Source organism: Nannobrachium achirus, assembly GCF_963921795.1.
Source record: "Nannobrachium achirus genome assembly, chromosome: 21".
NCBI lineage: Eukaryota > Metazoa > Chordata > Actinopteri > Myctophiformes > Myctophidae > Nannobrachium > Nannobrachium achirus.
Genome location: NC_137828.1, coordinates 32,467,322 through 32,485,779, shown reverse-complemented (window position 1 = coordinate 32,485,779; position 18,458 = coordinate 32,467,322). Strand labels below are relative to the sequence as shown.

The window sequence follows — 18,458 nt, the reverse complement described above, 5'->3', positions numbered from 1 at the left end:
TCCTGTGCAGCCTGCCATATCGGTTTATTATATTAAAATGAAACGCTTTACCACCAATAAAATGAAAACAGAAAGCCAGGTGCAAAATGAAGAACAATCACATACATTTTGTTGTGATATACCCATTCATGTTTTTCTATGACATACATGGCAAAAGTAGTTAAATAGTCAAAAACAAACAAAACAAATCTAAAAATGTTTAAGCCACAACATTTATCTCTTTATCCGTTTTAACAATCCAAGAAGTTGGCAGCCATGAGCAGTTCCAGTGCGATTTCCGGAGCAATGGGGAATTCAGGTATTTCCGTGGAGCTGTTGGTGTAGCGGACCTTGTAGGTGAAGTACATGCAGACCTTCGATAGAACATGAGAGGGGATCTCCCTGAAGTTGACTTCATTGGTTTCATTCTCCGCAAACTGACCTGGATAGAGAGGATTAGAAGTTATGAGCTCCTGCAATGACCAAGAGTTAACTCCAATAAGCACAAAATGTTAAAATGTTCAGCATCAAAACCATATATTTTCCAAATGTATGTCTAAATAGTGGAAATGTATGTCTAGTCAACATTTTAACGACGATTCAAATTCCTATAGGCCAATGGTTCCCAAACAATAGGTCAGGACTCAGGACCGTTTTGGGGTTGAGGACCGTTTTGGGGTTGCGGACTCATTTGTATGGGTCGCAAGTAAATAGTCCTACACCTTTTTTCATTTCCAACAATTTTGTTAATTTCAAGAGGATTAAAACATTTAAATATATTTTCTTCTGGGTCCTGGGGAGACATCAAATGTGTCTTTTGGGTCTTGTGCTAAAAAGTTTGGGAATTTAAATTCCACACTCCGTTATTAGTTTCCGCCTCCTGGGATCAATAAACGTCTGTCTCTTATCTTGAAGAAATGAACCAAGCAAGTTGCAAAAAAACTGAGCCCCATATAAAAATGGGAGCATAGTGCCACCAACTGGACAAACCGGTTCAATGAACATATACACAAGACCATAGTGCTTTCTAATCTCCTGTACCATTATTTTTCAAAGATTCCACAAATGCAATGTAAGAAACATTTACCTGAAGATTTTGAGACTTAAGTTAAGACATATGATTTTAATGAAATTTTAAAACCTTTGAGGCTTTATTTTTAGATGAATGAATTTAAGACTTTATAAGGATTTGCGGAAACACTGAAAACTAAGGTTAATATCGGGTAAAATATCTCACAACCCCCCATTTACCATAGGTTAACAAAATTTGTTTTGCGGTTGTATGAAACAGTTTGAGTTACAGCTTGCCATTTTCGGCATCTTGGCCAGGGTTAAACTGGTGGCCCGCAAAACAGCCCAAACAAGCCCGGGGAGAAAGAAATCCACAACCATTTTCTGTATCTGTACAAAAGATAGTCCCTACTGCTGCATGCTGTTCCAACAGCTATAGTACTTGTGTGTGAAGACGTGCGCACTCTTTGCAGTTAGTGCGTGTTGCTCACAGGAATACAAAATGGAAATGTACAACCAAGACAAAATAAATATCAAACCTGAACTGAAGTGAGTCTAGTTTTCCTATACAGAGCAAGCGACATTGAAGGAGTTTTTCCAAATAAGAGTATGCCAAAGTTGTGTAGACTAATCCAATCCAGCATTGCACGAATTATGTTTATTACAAGCCTACGACCCGCCCGCTCGTCACAATCATTACATGTCTTAATCACAATTATTTTGCATTATCGTTTCTATGTTGCCAAATGTCAATATATTTTCAAACATTTACAAAAATAGTGGAATCTACAAGCTTATAGATCGGCCATTTCAACCAAGCCCCAAATTGATTTTTTTTAATATGTTGAATCTAGAGTTGCAACAAAAACTATTGACAGACTATTCATCCAAACAGAAAAGTGCTTCGTATCTGATTGTATTAAACAACATTAAACTCACCAACATTGCAGAAAAAAAAACGATTTTAGTCCATTGAAAGAATTTGTTGAATCTAAGGGTTAGGGATGATAACCTAATTTTCAGTGAAGTAGATACATGATGGTATTTACAATCTGATGAATCCATGCTCAAAGTCACTGGATTGGTTTAAGATGGAGACTCTGGAGAGTTAAGATTTCAGAATCTCAACAAAAGACACACAGGTGTCTACTGTCTACATTTTGACAAGAAAGAGAGGAGAAAGTGGTACAGTCAGCTGGGGTATTAGGGCCACTGTGGCCTCAGGTCATGCCATTGGTTTGAGGGGCACAAGGAAAAACTGAGGTGCAACGGCAGCCATGGCCGTCATGGCCTCCATGAAATTCCTGCGCTGATCCAATCCAATCCAACCTTATTTATAGAGCACATTTAAAAACAACAGAGTTGACCAAAGTGGAAAGTGCTTTACAAGAATCACAGCAAATCAGAAATCAGAAATAAAAACAATAAAAACAAAGATAAACATAAAAACACCGATAGGCATAAAATAGAAACTCAAAAACAAACACAGATAACACTCACTCTGGATTAACACTAATAGTGCCTCTTAATCTGAAGGTTGCTTGGTGCCTCGGTGCCACGCCGTTTCCTCCATAGGCCGCCGCTATTATTTTGAAGGGCTGGAACTTTGGAAGGGGGTTGTTTTTGTTTTTTGGGATTATCACTTGACGGCAACGATTACGTCATCTAGTCACATGACAGTGTGGGCCCAGAAGAGAAGATGGCTGCGCCCAGCTTTTGTGTACAGTATGGAAGAGTGGAGACCATCCTTTGTATAAGAATGACTCTTATGGAGAAAATGAAGTTTCTTTATGGGCCTCTCAATGGATTTACTATGGAGGGCGTTCACTTCGCGTGCACGCCCGACGTGCGTTGTAAACAAATCGCGGACATTACCGATGCGGGCGGGACCGGAGCGACGTACAGTAAGTAATAATACCTTTACTGTATATACAGTAAGATTGACAGTCCTCACCGTCAACGGCGCCATGGTATTAACCCTTTCAATGACGGTGAGAGCCGTCAACAGCAGCAGAACAGTTAAAAGCTTGGGAATAAAAATGTGTTTTAAGACGTGAGTGAGGGTGCCAGTTTGATAGTGAGGGGGAGTTCATTCCAGAGCTTAGGGGCAGCCACAGAGAAGGCTCGAAATCTAGGGACCACCAGCAGCAGCTTTCCTGCTGATCTCAATGTCCTTTTGGGGACATAAAGTTTCAAGGAGATCAGAGATATAACTTGGGGCTAGTCCATGAAAAGATTTAAAAACAAACAATAAAATCTTAAACTTAATCCTAAAACACACAGGGAGCCAGTGGAGTGAAGCCAGCACAGGGGAAATGTGGTCACGCCTTCTGGTGCCTGTCAAAAGGCAAGCAGCCGCATTTTGTACCAACTGTAACCTATGAAGGCCGCCATGGCTAACCCCCAAATAAAGTGCATTGCCGTAATCAAGGCGAGTGGTGATAAAATCATGAATCACTTTTTCAAAATCTACAAACGATAAAAAAGGCTTGGCCTTTGATAAAATCCTAAGCTGAAAAAAAGAAGATTTTAAAACTGCATTGATTTGCCTGTCCATTAAAAAAAATCACTGTCCATTTTAACACCTAGGTTTGTTACAGTGGTTTAAGATACGGTTCCAGGGGGCCTATGTCTAAAACGAATGTACTAGCAGCATGTTAATGTCAACTAAACATTTTAGTAGCTGGTTCACAGGGGTAGTGCTGTCATGTTTTGTGGGGAGGTATATTTGGGAATCATCAGCATAAAAATGGAAAGACATGGCATGTTTTCTTAAAATCGACCATAGGGGAAGTAAATAAAGTGCAAAAAGGATGGGCCCAAGGATCGAGAGTGGAACCACCAATGTTGTAACTGTGAAACCTCTACCAGTGACATAAGACTTAAACCATTCCAGTGCTGTGCCCTTAATACCCACACCGTGCTCAAGACAAGAGATTAAAATAGTGAAGTCTAAACTGTCAAATGCAGCAGTCAGATCTAAGTAATAAAATGGCAAAATCACCAGCATCTGTCGTTATTAAAAGGTAATTAAAAACTCTTAAAAGTGCAGATTCCGTGCTGTGACGCGCTTTAAAACCGGACTGGAATATCTCAAAAATACTATTATTATCTAAAAAGTCCTGTAATTGTAGGAGTACAACTTTCTCTAAAATCTTTGAAATAAAAGGAAGTTTTGAAATGGGTCTAAAATTTGAGAGGACTGCTGTGTCGAGATTTGTTTTAATTAGAGGCTGTACAACTGCCCGTTTAAAATATGTTGGTACAATACCTGAGGCACGACTACAGTTTAAAATGGACTGTATGTTAGGTCCCACCGTGTCCCAGACTTCTTTAAAAAGGTGTGGTGGGATAATATCTGTGGGACATGCTGAAGGCTTTAGTTTTGAGACAATAGTGTTAAGGGATGCGAGCGATACAGGTTCAAAATGATTAAAAACAGCAGTGGACGGGATAGTGATGGAAGGGTCAAAAGAGGGGTGATCTGAGCTCTAATTGTAGCGATTTTATCAACGAAGAAGTGTAAAAAGCCTTCAGCGGTCCCAGGGGAGGCCCTGATGACAGCCGGAGACACTAACCTTAGAAGCACGCTGGGCAAGACCTGCGCTGTGCGCTGTCTTAACAGAAGTGCTCAATTTTGGCGAAGTGCTGCGTTTAAGGTAAGTTACATCATGCGGTGCAGGTCTGTTTACATCCCCCAGCGAAACCAGCAAAAATAGATTGTAGCTCTTAACTCTCTCTTAATAAGTGTAACTTTGTTTGAATCCATTTGATAATGTTTATTGCGAGCGCAACCGAAGAAGCGAGAGAAGTATCCGCTGGGAATAGTTTGCAGGAACACCGCACTGTGAAAAAAAGACTTTCGGGAAATTCACACAGCCGAAGTCCCACCTTTCACTCTCTGCCTTATGTCGTGAACAGGCTTTTCTCTTCGCAGATGAGTAAGCCTGGCTACGTGAGGTTACCTTAGAAGTGATTTCTTCTGAATTATTAAAATGAGTATAGAGCCATAGCGGGATGCAATTCTTTGCGTTCTTCTGTACTTGTCGAGGAAACGAGCATTATGCGTGACGTCAACGGCATGATGTCACCTTCGACTATAAATGTCACTGAAGACAAGAGATTAGCAGTAGATTCTTAGATAATCACTCAACAGTTTAGAGATTAACACAGATTCTACGATGTACTAATTAGGTTAGTTTATTCATAAGATTAGAATCTCATCATTTACCATATTACTTTTACCTTATTTACCAGAAGAACATAGAACCGAAGACTACTTTAGTCAATTGAATTGAAAAGGGGCTTTAACTTTATTATCAGTTTAAAGTTATTCAAAGTCTAGGCATTGGCCCCTGACTTCTATATTACTAGATTCAACTGAGATACCATTATCAGCGACCTCACCTTACCTAAATACAGTCCACATATTTTCTATTACTTTACCATACCATAGTATGGTAAAGGTAAGTATGGTACCTTATTTCCTTTCAGTACTTCTCTTTGGATGCTCACCTGGCCCGCTCAGCATGGCTTTGATGGTCCCGGACGTCAAGGCGTGTTCTCTTTTCACAATAAATTCATGGCCATCTGAAGAGATCAACTTCACATACATGGCATCTGGCCCCTCACAGCCACCATAGGTCTTCTCTTCACCGTCTGCAAGACAACAACAGCTGAGCAACTCCAATAGCCCCATCTGCTGAAGTGCTAGATAAATAAACACTGCCAATGCGGTCTAATAGGTGTATAACATTAAATGGTTGTGGGCAGCTGCAACGGATGGCATGGCAACTGAGCTGATAACCTGTAGTCAGTGTGCAATTTCAGCTAAATGACAGTACTATCAAAGGGCTGAATGTTTTCAACATTACTTACCCATTCTGTCTGGGAAATATGTCCTTTAATCCTGAAAGACACAAATTAGACAATACACAAGATGAGTCATTTGGAAATTGCAGATGGACAGATTGAATGCCAACTAAATTGAATGGTAACGCTCCACAGTAAAACAAATCCTCAGTGTTTTTTAATCCATTTGCAACTCCAAATGGTAGCCTACGATTGACTGTAACTAAATTAACTCAGAGTGTACAAATGAAACCTAAAGTACATTTACACAAGTACTGTACTTCCATCTGTGTTCTGTCTGTCATTCAATGTTATACGAGTTAAAGAAAAGGATCTCAAAGGAAATAAGCCGCCAGGTTTACCCGAGTTTCCTTTTAATTGACCTTGTACCAGTGTACTGTCATGAAACTGTACCTTTCCCTATGCAAACTTCTAATAAATACTTCAATCAATCAAGTACAATTTTTAGGTACTTTTTACTTTACCGGAGTATTTCCAATTTTCAATACTTTACTTCTACTCCACAACATCGTTGAGTAAAGTATTGTACTTTTACTCCACTACAATTATGTGAAAACTTGAGTTACTAGTTACTTTGCAGATATAAATTATTATAAAACAAAAATTAACCACTTCAGCCCTATTTAAATAGGCTATTCTTAAAGTCCTTTTGGTACTTGTATATTTTGATGCCAATAATTGTGTACTTTTACTCAAATAACATTTCGAACACAGGCCTTTTACTTGTAACAGAGTATTTCAATATTGTGGTATTGCTACCTTTAAAAAAAACATTTGAGAGCTTTTTCCACCACGGGTCTTACAACTCTGATAAAACACGTTTCATCTGAAACTGTGATAAAATGATCGATCAACACTATATTGGCCACTGAATCTGACATGGAAGCTTAGTAATGCTACAGCTAGCGACGACGGCTAGCTATTAGTTAGCCCAGAAAACTGCTTTATAATCTCCCCGATCTATAAGACTTCAGGGATTAGTGCAAAATCAAGATGAACGACGGAACAATCATCTCATCACAGTGATAATTCAAGGTAAAACGGAGCGGCTGGTTGTTGTTATTTAGTGTTAATTTAATGATTCTTACCACACAGGGATGTGGAGTCAGCGGGGCTTGGCTTGCTTTCAGCTGCTAAAGCTAATAGTCAGTAGTGAACACTCCGGAAGCTGTTCTGATAAAAACATTGGTGTGAGCCTTCAAACCTCTTCCGTGGAGCCTCGGAGGTCTAGAATAAAATGTTCCGCGTTCCCCCAGATCATTAGCCTACAGCAGTGGTTCTCAACCTGTGGGTCGGGGACGGGTGCACCGTCCCAAAGGGGGGCCCAGTCAGAGGGTCCTATTTTGGGGGGTCCCCAGAGATGATTAATGTAATGTGAAACATTGTTTTTTCTCACTCAACTCAACAGTAAACAAACCAACATAAAGTTTGGGAGTTAGAGGGTATCTGCAAATTCCCAAAGTGACAGTTCTAGGACTTTTTAATACCTCTAAAATGACAAATACATTGGCCAAATTGTCAAATATTAGAGGCGGAAATTGTGAAAACTAACCTCGCCTCACCAGCCTAGTGAAAACAGCATGTAGATTGTCTGTTTTCACAATAGAACCTTGTCATACAAAATGTAATGCCTCAACTCTTAAATGTTCGTAAGGTGGGAGGGTCCCCAGTTAAAATATAATTATTTGGGGGGTCACGGCCTGAAAAGGTTGAGAACCACTGGCCTACAGCAGGGGACAGGGGTTCTCAAACCTTTTCATGTCAAGGATCCCCAAATTGACACTTATTAGCCCGTGGACCCCCATTTAAAAACATATGCCAGGGACCCCCCCATAGAAGATTTTTAGCCTACATCTTATCTCAACCATTTTAATTTCAAGGAATCCCCAATTTGACATGAATTAAGCTACGGACCCCCATTTAATGGTATTTCTAGCATTTCTTGTAAAATCAATGTTAATTTAACTCTGCGAGTGTAGCCTACAAATGGAACCAAATGGACCCATTAGGGTCCGTTAACCCGTTTGTACACTGTCTGAGTTATCCATAAATGGTCCATTTGGTTCCTAACTTTCATTTAGCTGGGGACCCCCTGGAACTCCGTCAAGGACCCCTGGGGGTCCCCAGACCCCACTTTGAGAACCAATGGCCAACCGTTTAAAGAAAGCCAACATTATTGTTGTTATTCCAATTTCCAAAATGTGGGTGAGATAACAACGCAGGTCCTACAGGGGGCGCTTGTGTTAAGGATTAGTTTTTCCAACTTGTTCCCCCCTGGCTCCACAGTCTGAGATGAGCAGGAACAGGTGCTGATCAAACATGACAGAGACCTTCTGTGAGCCCATAAATCTAGATACCCATGAGAGAGAGAGAGAGAGAGAGAGAGAGAGAGAGAGAGAGAGAGAGAGAGAGAGAGAGAGAGAGAGAGAGAGAGAGAATGTTAGCTGCACCATCACACAATATCCACTCACGTCAAGAAATGTAATCATCACTGATTAAATGCAATATTTTTGATACACTGTGCAGCGACCACAAACGATCAAATTATATACGTATTTATTTTGTGAGTACATTTGTTTTGTGCTCACATCTCTTATATCATCATGCAAAAGGCTTCTAAATAGATTGATGTAGTGAGAGATGTACCCTCTTAAACACTAGATGTATTGTAAACTGGACTTTTTTCTTTCAGATCTCTTCACCACAAATTGCTGTGACGCGTTGTGAGCTTGTAGATCTGCTATTTTGGGACGATGTTCCCCCAACAATATCGAGACTGGGGTTCAAGTGTTTTTTTTAAAGGGGACTCCACATTTGTGTGAGTTCAGTACACACACACACACACACACACACACACACACACACACACACACACACACACACACACACACACACACACACACACACACACACACACACACAGCAATACATCATCAAGGGCCATAAAGTCTATTCTAGTGTCGTAGGAAGTCAGGTGTCCATCAAAGATCAGAGACAGTTGACTCTTGTTCACAATGTGACTTTGACCTGATTCCAACTGGAGTTCTTTTATACAGGAAAAGTGATGACTGCTGAAATCGGAGGCCCCCCAGATGGACATAGAGTTATCTGAGCTGCGACGGCACTGAGCACGCCTGTAATCTGGGCCGTTTGACCCACACAGGGGTTGTCTTGTCTGAGGGAATATTGTTGCGTTTCGTGGAAGATTGTTGAGGATCTTTCAGCTTTTCTCCATTCCTCCTCGCCCAGCTGTTTCATTTAAGTCAAGCAATAACTTGTAACCTCTTTCAACCCGGCATCCCTGTTGTGGTCATGGCACTATCGGTGTAAGATTACAAAGATTTTCGAAGAATCTCAGAAGTAGCAGATCTACAAGATCGCGACACCTCACATTGCGATGCGTTGCAAGCTTGTAGATCAGCTATTTTAGCTATTTGCCGTGTAGGTAGGGCTTGAGTTGTTGGATTAAAAGGGGGAAAAAACAGACATGGGGAAAGTACCATTCATTGCATAATTGGCCATCATCTCACCACTACCACAGATTGCAAGTACACAGTAAAATCCCTTGTTTTAATTGAACCCTGGAAGTGTAAAAATGGAGACTTACAGACAGTACTAGCAGATTTAGCTACTGTGTGCTGTGACTGTGTGTTGCAGAATGCTCTGTGCTCTGCTAGCACTGCCTTCTGTTAATGAAAAGAAGAGAATGATGTCACACCGCTCGGTCTGTCTGACTTTCTGTCTCTCTTTCACTCCCACACACCCTCTCCCTCTCGCTCTCTCTCTCTCTCTCTCTCTCTCTCTCTCTCTCTCTCTCTCTCTCTCTCTCTCTCTCTCTCTCCCTCTCTCTCTCACACACACACACACACACACACACACACACACACACACACACACACACACACACACACACACACACACACACACACACTGATCCCACGACCACATTAATTTGCTTACCACCATAGCCATCACCACTATAAACATGTCTAATCTTAATCATACTGTAACTCTAATCTTTACCATAACTCTAATAGGCTCTATGCACAGCAGCCATATTGGAAAGAAATCGGGCCTCATCCTTACTTCCTTCACAGGTAATGATACTAATGAAGGCTCTGTTACATTCCGGTCAAACAGAGTAATACATCAATATAATAAGCAAGATAATATGTCAGTACATCAACAGCAATACAACAAATGCATAGGAATATCAATCTAGAAAAACAATAACATAGGTAGACTACCCATCTAATCAGTAAAAAAAAAAGAAAAACGCTTCTAAAACCTAAAAATGCTATCTAGCTTCATGGGGGTCATCGAGGGAAGGGGAGTGTTACTGTAGTGCTATGGGTTTAGGTGGAGTCTGAAGAGGTGAGTCTTCAGTCCACGGCGGAAGCTTGGGAGTGAGTCTGTTCTAAGTGTGACAGGGAGTTTATTCCACAGTTTGGGGGCCAGGAGGTCAAATTGTCTAGGACGAGTGGATTTTTGTCCTGGGGGTTTTAGCGAGGGTTCTGTCAGCATCCCGGTGTTGGCTGATCTGAGTGAACGGGTGGGGTTTTATAATCAGGTTTTTGAGGTATGGAGGAGCCATACTTTGGCTGCTTTGAAGGTCAGCATCAGTGTTTTGTATTCAGTGCGTGCAGCAACCGGGAGCCAGTGGAGGGAGCGGAGAAGGGGGAGACAACTTGTGGTGTATCACCCAGATGAATGGACCCGTAAGTGTCCATTCATTTGGTATCATTTGCACTCTCTCAGAGTTATGGAGGTCCAAAAGTTTGTGACAGAACACTATATGAAACAGAGTCTAGTATAATTGGTAACACCTATGAGGAAGAAATCAAGTGTGCATACTGCCCATTATAATCATACCCCTAACAGCGTAACCTTTCCGTAATTCTATTCATCTTTCTATACTTGTGAAGTTGTGAAGTTGTGGACATTTGCACACACACACATAGACCCCGACTGATGTATCGGTCTGACCGACATATCGGTCATTATTTGACGTTTTCTTACGACATCGGCATCGACAAGTATGCAGCCTACAATTTTTGACCACTTTCAACCTTTCTGTCCCTATATTTTGGGTCAAAATAATCAGTGGTCTAGTACTCGATCTCTCTGGTCCTACACGCAACCAAAAACAATCATTGACCTTCTCGTACCCCATAACACCATTAGCACATAATGATCAGAGGAGGCGGTTGTCGGCAGATGCTTTGATGTCCCTCTGATACAACTGACCCACTGCAGCTGTTGAGCTCTATTTTGGGGAGGCTGTTGTGGGCCCCTGAAGTAGTGCTCACATACGGCAGGCATACACTCACTACATGCACGCACGCACGCACGCACGCACGCACACACACACACACACACACACACACACACACACACACACACACACACACACACACACACACACACACACACACACACGCACGCCCACACACACTGGCACGCACGCACGCACACACACACACACACACACACACACACACACACACACACACACACACACACACACACACACACACACACACACGCACCCACACACACCTCAAATACATTCAAACACCCTTATCATACTTGCCGCTTGCCAATGATATCATCGACCACTGCTACTCATCAACAACAACTTGTGTATCACCCAGATGAATTATAGCACCATGTGCATGCGCGCGCGCGCACACACACACACACACACACACACACACACACACACACACACACACACACACACACACACACACACACACACACACACACACACACACACACACTATGGGGAATGGGGATTTGTAATGAACAGAATATGCATTATTCTTGTAACAAAATGGTTAAATACTGCCTTTTAGACTGACAGGCCATGCAAGTCTTACCCCAAAAAATGTAATCCTTCATAAAGGTAGAAAGTTGAATCAAGGAAATGAACAACATACCAGCATAACACATTTCTGAGATACTGTAAATGACATTTGATCCAAGCTCTGCCTGCAATGATACTGATAACAACAAGTTCTCGTCTGGGCTGGCTTCCGGCAAGGTTATATCATCACTAATGAAATATTGTCTCTCTGTGACATGGTGCTGGAATTACATCTACAACATATTAACCACTTGAACACTAGAGTCTCTATTCTGGACGTGTGAAAATATTCGGAGAAAATAGCAGATCTACAGCCTCATTTGTGAGCTTGTAGAAAGGTTATTTTCAGTGAAGTGATTTGGCGTAGAGAAAAGCGGAGGGACTTAGGGAGCCAAATGGAGACCCCCAGAGAACCCCGATCAACAAAGTAATAGTGTTTAAGACATGGGTCTTCAACACGGGGTTCGGGACCCCATAGGGAGTCCTCAGCGTCACTACAGGGGGTCCGCCAAATCTTTGTGCATCATCCCTATTCTGAGGAAAACTTTAGCCCAAAATAGCTGGTCTACAAGCTCACAGCACCTCGCAGCGTAATGGGGGTCCCTGCTTCATCTCTCTCTCTCAGCTAAGGGGTCGTTGGGCTGATAAACGTTGAAGACCCCTGGTTTAAGTGGTTAAGAATCAGCAGTTTGTTGTTGTCATTTCCAATACAGATCAAGAATGGATGGAAATTCTTTTTTTCTTGTATTAATTTGTTCAGTGATTATAGATCCAACTGGGGTCGATGTCAGTAAAGTGGATTTATGTCGGTGGAATAATGTGACATATTTAATATCACCAGTTACAAAGGTCACAGTGGGGCCTCTAGTGGTTGAGGAGCACAGTGCTTTTTAAATGGTATACTGGTCCTGGAATACCATTGAGGTCAATATGTCAATACACAGACTTGTCTATGTGCAGTACAATGGCTTAGACAGAGCAGCCCTGAATGAAAGCAGGTCACAATTTCAGTCATGACAAGGAAATATGGGTGGGGTTGGGGGTTGGGGGTCTTTTAGCATTTACTCCATTGCAAAGGGGAGGGGGTGTAGCTGCTTGTCACAATGAATACAGCAGAATTGCAGTATTACGCTAATCTCTTCTTGCTCCGAATCCAGTCTTTGCTGGAGAGAGGTTTTGATGATCCAGAGGGTCAACTGCTGTGCCCCCAGTGTTTCAGCAGCACTTGTTTTAGTCAGTGGTTGAAATGTTAATTTGTGGTATTGATGATAACAATAATATTATGAAAGTGCATTGAGTGAATATAATAACTGCTTCGTTAGGCATGAATAGGCACATTTAGGACATCACATAGGCAATTCAAAGGCATTTAAAGACAATACATATTTTAGAAATACAATACATATTATGCAGTGTACAGAAGGAAGATATCAGTGACTACAGGGCTGTAATGTAATGTTTGTGAGGGAAGTAATGATAAAGTCAGTATCATACAGTACAGTAGTATCCATCCATTATTGAACAAAGCCTTAATTGTTTTAATCAAACTTTACTCAACTCCTTGGGATCAAAGGCAGATGTATTGAAGTCCGCCTGTTGCCACCTCAACCTCACAACACCACTAGCACACAGAACAGCGACCTGCCTTGTGACCTCATCTGGTGTTAATTTGAACACTGATTAGTGGAGAAAACATACCATGTGGGGTTCTGTGGTTGTCACACTGTTTGCCAAATTATCCAATTAGTCTGCAGTCTGACCGGCGTTGACTGTTGGCTGAAACCTGCTGTGAATACGAGCTTGTTCTGGAAACCACATACGCACTCAACACACACTCAAACACACACTCAACCCTAAAACAAAGTGTAGTGGCATTCAAACAACAAACAAAAAGCCGCTTCAGGGGATTTGAAGTAATTTCCAACACATTGTGACGTGATACTGTAAGCGGGGCCTTCTATAGTGTGTGCCAGGCCAGCGCCTACGTCATTGTAGTCCTTAGCGGCCATTTCTTGGGTAAAAACACAGGTGTTTCAATTGTTTGATTGCATAGAACTAATGCTATAGTCTAATCAGAACACCTGTGTAAGGCTGTGTTTACCCAAGAAATGGCCGCTCTTAGAACTACATTTGGCACACCCTATTGAGTAGACCTACGCGCTTGGCCCTGTCGATTTATTTTGAATGCTGATTTGACAACACAAACTTGACCAAAGCCGGGTGCACTGAATGGATGATACTGTATAACTAGAAAGATTTGCCTCTCTATTTTGTGCACAAAGTACTGATATAGTCCAATATAATATTTCCTAACCCCAATATTTCCGATATATATATAAGTCCGATATAAATATTTTTGGCAGTACGGTTGGCGCCACTGTCCTATAAAATGGCTATAGCGTACATTTCCATTTCCTCTGTCTGGGGATCACACAAATGCAGTTTTAAATGTCAATTCCAATTGAAAATGTAATTATAATAACATCCCTCTGACGTGGGTTGAGGACCTGCCTGTTTGAATTCTGATGACTTGGCACTAAGACATACGACAAAAGCCTTCACCATAGTTTATCAGCATACAATAAACAACATGAAATGATTCATGCTCTGAAAGCGTCCATGTGGCTTATGTTATGTAAATCAAGTATTATCAATGTGATCTTCCACATAAAATGGAATGTGACAACTTTGAAATATAATAACAGTGTACATGTAGGTGTCAGGCTGGATAATAGTTACATTACAAGGCAACGTGATAGGCAGATGATGACTTGAGATTTGTTTGTGTAAATACTGTACGGCAGATGTCGTGAATGCTAAGCTAAGCTTGCTATGCAAGGCATGGAAAGCGGATCTCCTTAATACTGATGTCTTTAGCAACAGTTTTGAGGCACTGATATCCTCTCACTGCTTACGAGCCCTAATCCAATTTTAGAAGCACAGCTGCATTTCAGTTTGGAGATGGAGGCAGTCATGATGAGGGTGGTTAAATATATACACGTAAGAAACCCTTGCTTTTTAAGTGATAAAAAAAGAAACCCTTGCTTTATTTTCTATGGAATTCTGTCAAACAGTAAGGATGCTTTTATGTCAAACTGAATCCTTGCAAAAAAGCTTTTAGACAATTTAGTCCTTTGAAACTCTACATTATCAAACAAGGTGGCACATAATGCCGTACTTATTTTCCTTGGCCTTACTGTAAACATCAGTTCATTAGGTCCAAATAGTGACTTCAATATGATTCAAGTTCCGTTTTTCAATATTAGATATTTTCTAGTCCCCGTATGACGTTGCAACCACACATTCCTTTAACTTTGACACATGGGTGAACGGAGGGTGGTGGACAGTATTCATTTACTCAAGTATACTGTACTTGAGTACAATATTGTGGTACTTTTACTTTACTGGATGGGAGTGGATCAGGGACGTGCAGAGAATGTTAGAGAGGCAGGGGCTGAAATGTCTAAAAGGGCCTTATGGTGAAAATATTGAAACCAGCAGACCTCCAAGGAGGTCTGCTATTTTCAATACACTAAACTAAGCATAATAGTGGCGTACGGTATGGATTTCTACACTGAGAGGGCAATTCTTTCAACATAAGATGCTGCATTGAAGTTCAGGAGTTTGGACAAGGCTACTTCTCTTGAACGCTGCCTTCAGGTATGGCATGGAAAGAGGGCATTTGCAATTCTTTCACCTCAGTAAAAACTGCACCCATGGTCTGGAGAGAGCACTTTTTTACAGACGGGTAAAAGGGCAGGGGCTCAAGAAAGACCCCTTTGATGTCTATGTGTGCACGTGCCTGGAGTGGATGGTAGCGTCCAGTGTGGACACTCCCATCCACTTCAATTGAGAACGATATATTTTTATCTTTATCTTTATCTTACCCATTGGGAATGACCCCGTTTAGGGTCAAACCAGCGACCTTCTGATTCAGGCCAGAAGGCCTCACCACCCCCTCAGCTACAGCCGCCCAATTAGCACATTTCGTTCAGTGAGTGGTTATTGCTGTGTACCAACAACATTAGGACATGACTATCTAACGTTTGACTGCATGCAGTTAAATCATCTTTTGGTGGTAGAAAACAGATGTCAGGATGGCAGAGTGCTGATAACTTCATCAGATGGTCAGTGTACATGGTTTCAGAGGTTCAGCAGGCCGTGATGCACCATGGGAGAAATACTGCATGCCATGGTCAGGCGCTTTTAGTATCATGTCTGTTCTGTTTTAGACCAGAATTCCTCTGACGGGATGATCTATAGTTCATTAGCGATCTAAAATGGCCATGGTCTGTGTGTGTGTGTGTGTGTGTGTGTGTGTGTGTGTGTGTGTGTGTGTGTGTGTGTGTGTGTGTGTGTGTGTGTGTGTGCGTGCATGTGCGTGCACGCTCGCGCGTGCGTGCGTGTGCGTATGTGTGTGTGTGTGTATGTTTGCGCATCCTTGTGTGCATGCGTGCGAAGCTTCACACCATCTGTGTATTTCTTCTGTATCTTGTCGGCCCTGATGAAGACCACCTTTGGGCCGAAACAAACTATTTCTTTACCTGACATTAAAGCTTAAAGAAGAAGAAGAAGATATTTTACCTTTAAGAAGATGTGCTTTGGATTCATTTTTGTTTTTGTATCTGTATGTCTGTGTTGTGTGTTCATATGATGATTAATAAAGTCATTCTGGTTATTAAGTATGTTTTCCAGAGCCTGTATATGAACCTCTACTGACTGTAGACATTATCTACATCCATAGTTATCAAGTCCAATGTGAACTACTAAATAACATATGCTTTTAAGGCTTTGGTTTATATTTGTCTTTCTTGGACTGCTTGTGCAGTTGAATCTTGTCCAGTGTTCTGAGCTAAATCAGAATAGTAACAGAGATATTCTATACTATCACTGACAAGTTCCTCTTCACAAGATTGGTGTTAATGCCTCTCAAGAATATTCCTTATGGAGGCAAATGGTTATTTAAAATGCCAACGTCCACGTCTCTATCATCCATCACCACTGATGTCAGCCTCCACACGTGATATTGGCAAACCTCCATCATCTGAATATACTGTAAGCAAGCAAACATGCAGACACTGTCAAATCTTCATTTAACTCTGCTGTGGCCATAGCTGAACGGGAAAGATAAGGTCCCAGGTTGAGTCCCGGGCTCCGGCAATGTGTCCCAGTGCAAGACACTGCTCCTCCCCTCAAGTCTGCAGGGTCAGACTTGACCCAGGTGATCAGCTGCAGTGATCCCGCACACATGGGGGTGTCGCACCAAATTCTGGGCCCTGGGCACAAGGATTCACTGTTTTATTTTGTGCTTTAACTATTGAAAAATAGCAGATATTCAAGCTCACAGCGCGGCACCGAGTGCCGAGCTGCGAGCTTGTAGATCTGCTATTTTTGAAAAATTGTGAACATTTGTGCACGTTTTTTGAAAAACCTATGTTTCTATGTCAGTGGTGCTCAAACCTTTTCATGTGAAGGACCCCCAAAATCATATGTATTTGACCACGGACCCCCATCTCAAAATATTTAGTTCCAGGGACTCCCCAGAAGCAACATTTTAGTTACAATTGTTCGCTTAAAAAAATACATATATTCAAAGATTTGCACACATTTTCACAAAAATAGCAGATCTACAAGCTTGTGAGTTTGTATATCGGCTATTTTTCAATAGCTAAAGTGTAAAATAATTAAGGCCCCTGCACCATGGGCCATAGTAACTCAGTCCCACTTCCCCCCCCCCCCCCCCCCCTTGTGACACCCCTGCCCCCAGGGGATCAAATATAAATTCTTATCATTAAAAAGGAGGTGTCATCCACTGCCACAGTGTTTCCCTTTTCTCCTATACATAATATACAGTATGTTTTGTATTGGTTGATGACATGTAATACTGCGTTATTATCTTATGCTATGTTGATTAATTGAACACATAGGACCACAATGGAAACAAGCCCCCAAAACATTTTTTTTGTTTTTTTTAGATTTGTTTTTGGGCTTTTTATGCCTTTATTTGATAGGACAGTGACAGGAAATGGGGAGAGAGATGGGGAATGACATGTGGCAAAGGTCGTCCGGATCGGGAATCGAACCTGCGACGCCAGCAGGCACCATAGCCTAGTATGTGGTATGCACCTTGACCACTAGGCCAGCGGGTGCCCCCCCCCCCAAAAAAAAACATTTTTGTTTTATCCTTTTAGCCTTAAAGGAGTAGTTCACCCTCAAAAGGATTTTTTCCTATTGATTAGTCATGCCATGGAGACTTGAGTTCAATAATATTTATTTTGAATTCGTCGCATTCCTAAGACAAAAAAAAAATGATTATAGTAAATTTACCCCCCTTGTATTTGGGTCCCCATCCAGGCCCTGCAGCATTTGGGTCCCCATTCAGAATCAATAGGGGTAAATTTACTATAATCAAATCTTTGTCTTAGGAATGCGACAAATACCAAAACATATTATTGAACTCAAGTCTCCATGGTGTGAGTAATCAATAGAAACAAAGTATTTTGGGGGGTGAACTACTCCTTTAATGTCTGACTGTATACCACATGCTGTTTACAGTTCTGGCTAATAAAGTATTATTATACACATACAGTACTGTATTATTTATGTACTTCTTAACTTGAGAACATTGTGCAGATTTCCTCCATTATGAATGCAGATGAGTCAACCCAGTGAGACCCTCGGGGGCAGAGGGCCCAGCAGGTGGAGAGGCAGTGCGCGTCGCAGTGCG

At 41.6% G+C, this 18,458-nt stretch overlaps 1 protein-coding gene across 1 annotated transcript; it reads right to left on the bottom strand.

Moving 5' to 3' along the window:
• Positions 1-7: 7 nt before the first annotated feature.
• On the bottom strand, positions 8-7,002 carry eloca (elongin C paralog a). The gene is made up of 4 exons (XM_080752443.1): positions 6,951-7,002; positions 5,869-5,899; positions 5,506-5,649; positions 8-421 (listed from the first exon to the last, which is right to left on the bottom strand). The coding sequence occupies exons 2-4, from the start codon at positions 5,870-5,872 to the stop codon at positions 231-233; spliced, it is 339 nt and encodes a 112-aa protein (XP_080608569.1). The 5' UTR covers positions 5,873-5,899; positions 6,951-7,002; the 3' UTR covers positions 8-230.
• Between the last annotated feature and the right edge of the window lie 11,456 nt (positions 7,003-18,458).

Bases quoted from the DNA above. Each gene is read 5' to 3' on its own strand.
- eloca (XM_080752443.1), bottom strand. The intron at 422-5,505 runs GTGAGCATCCAA...CTCTCTATCCAG, and splicing joins AGCCATGCTGAGCGGGCCAG to GTCAGTTTGCGGAGAATGAA.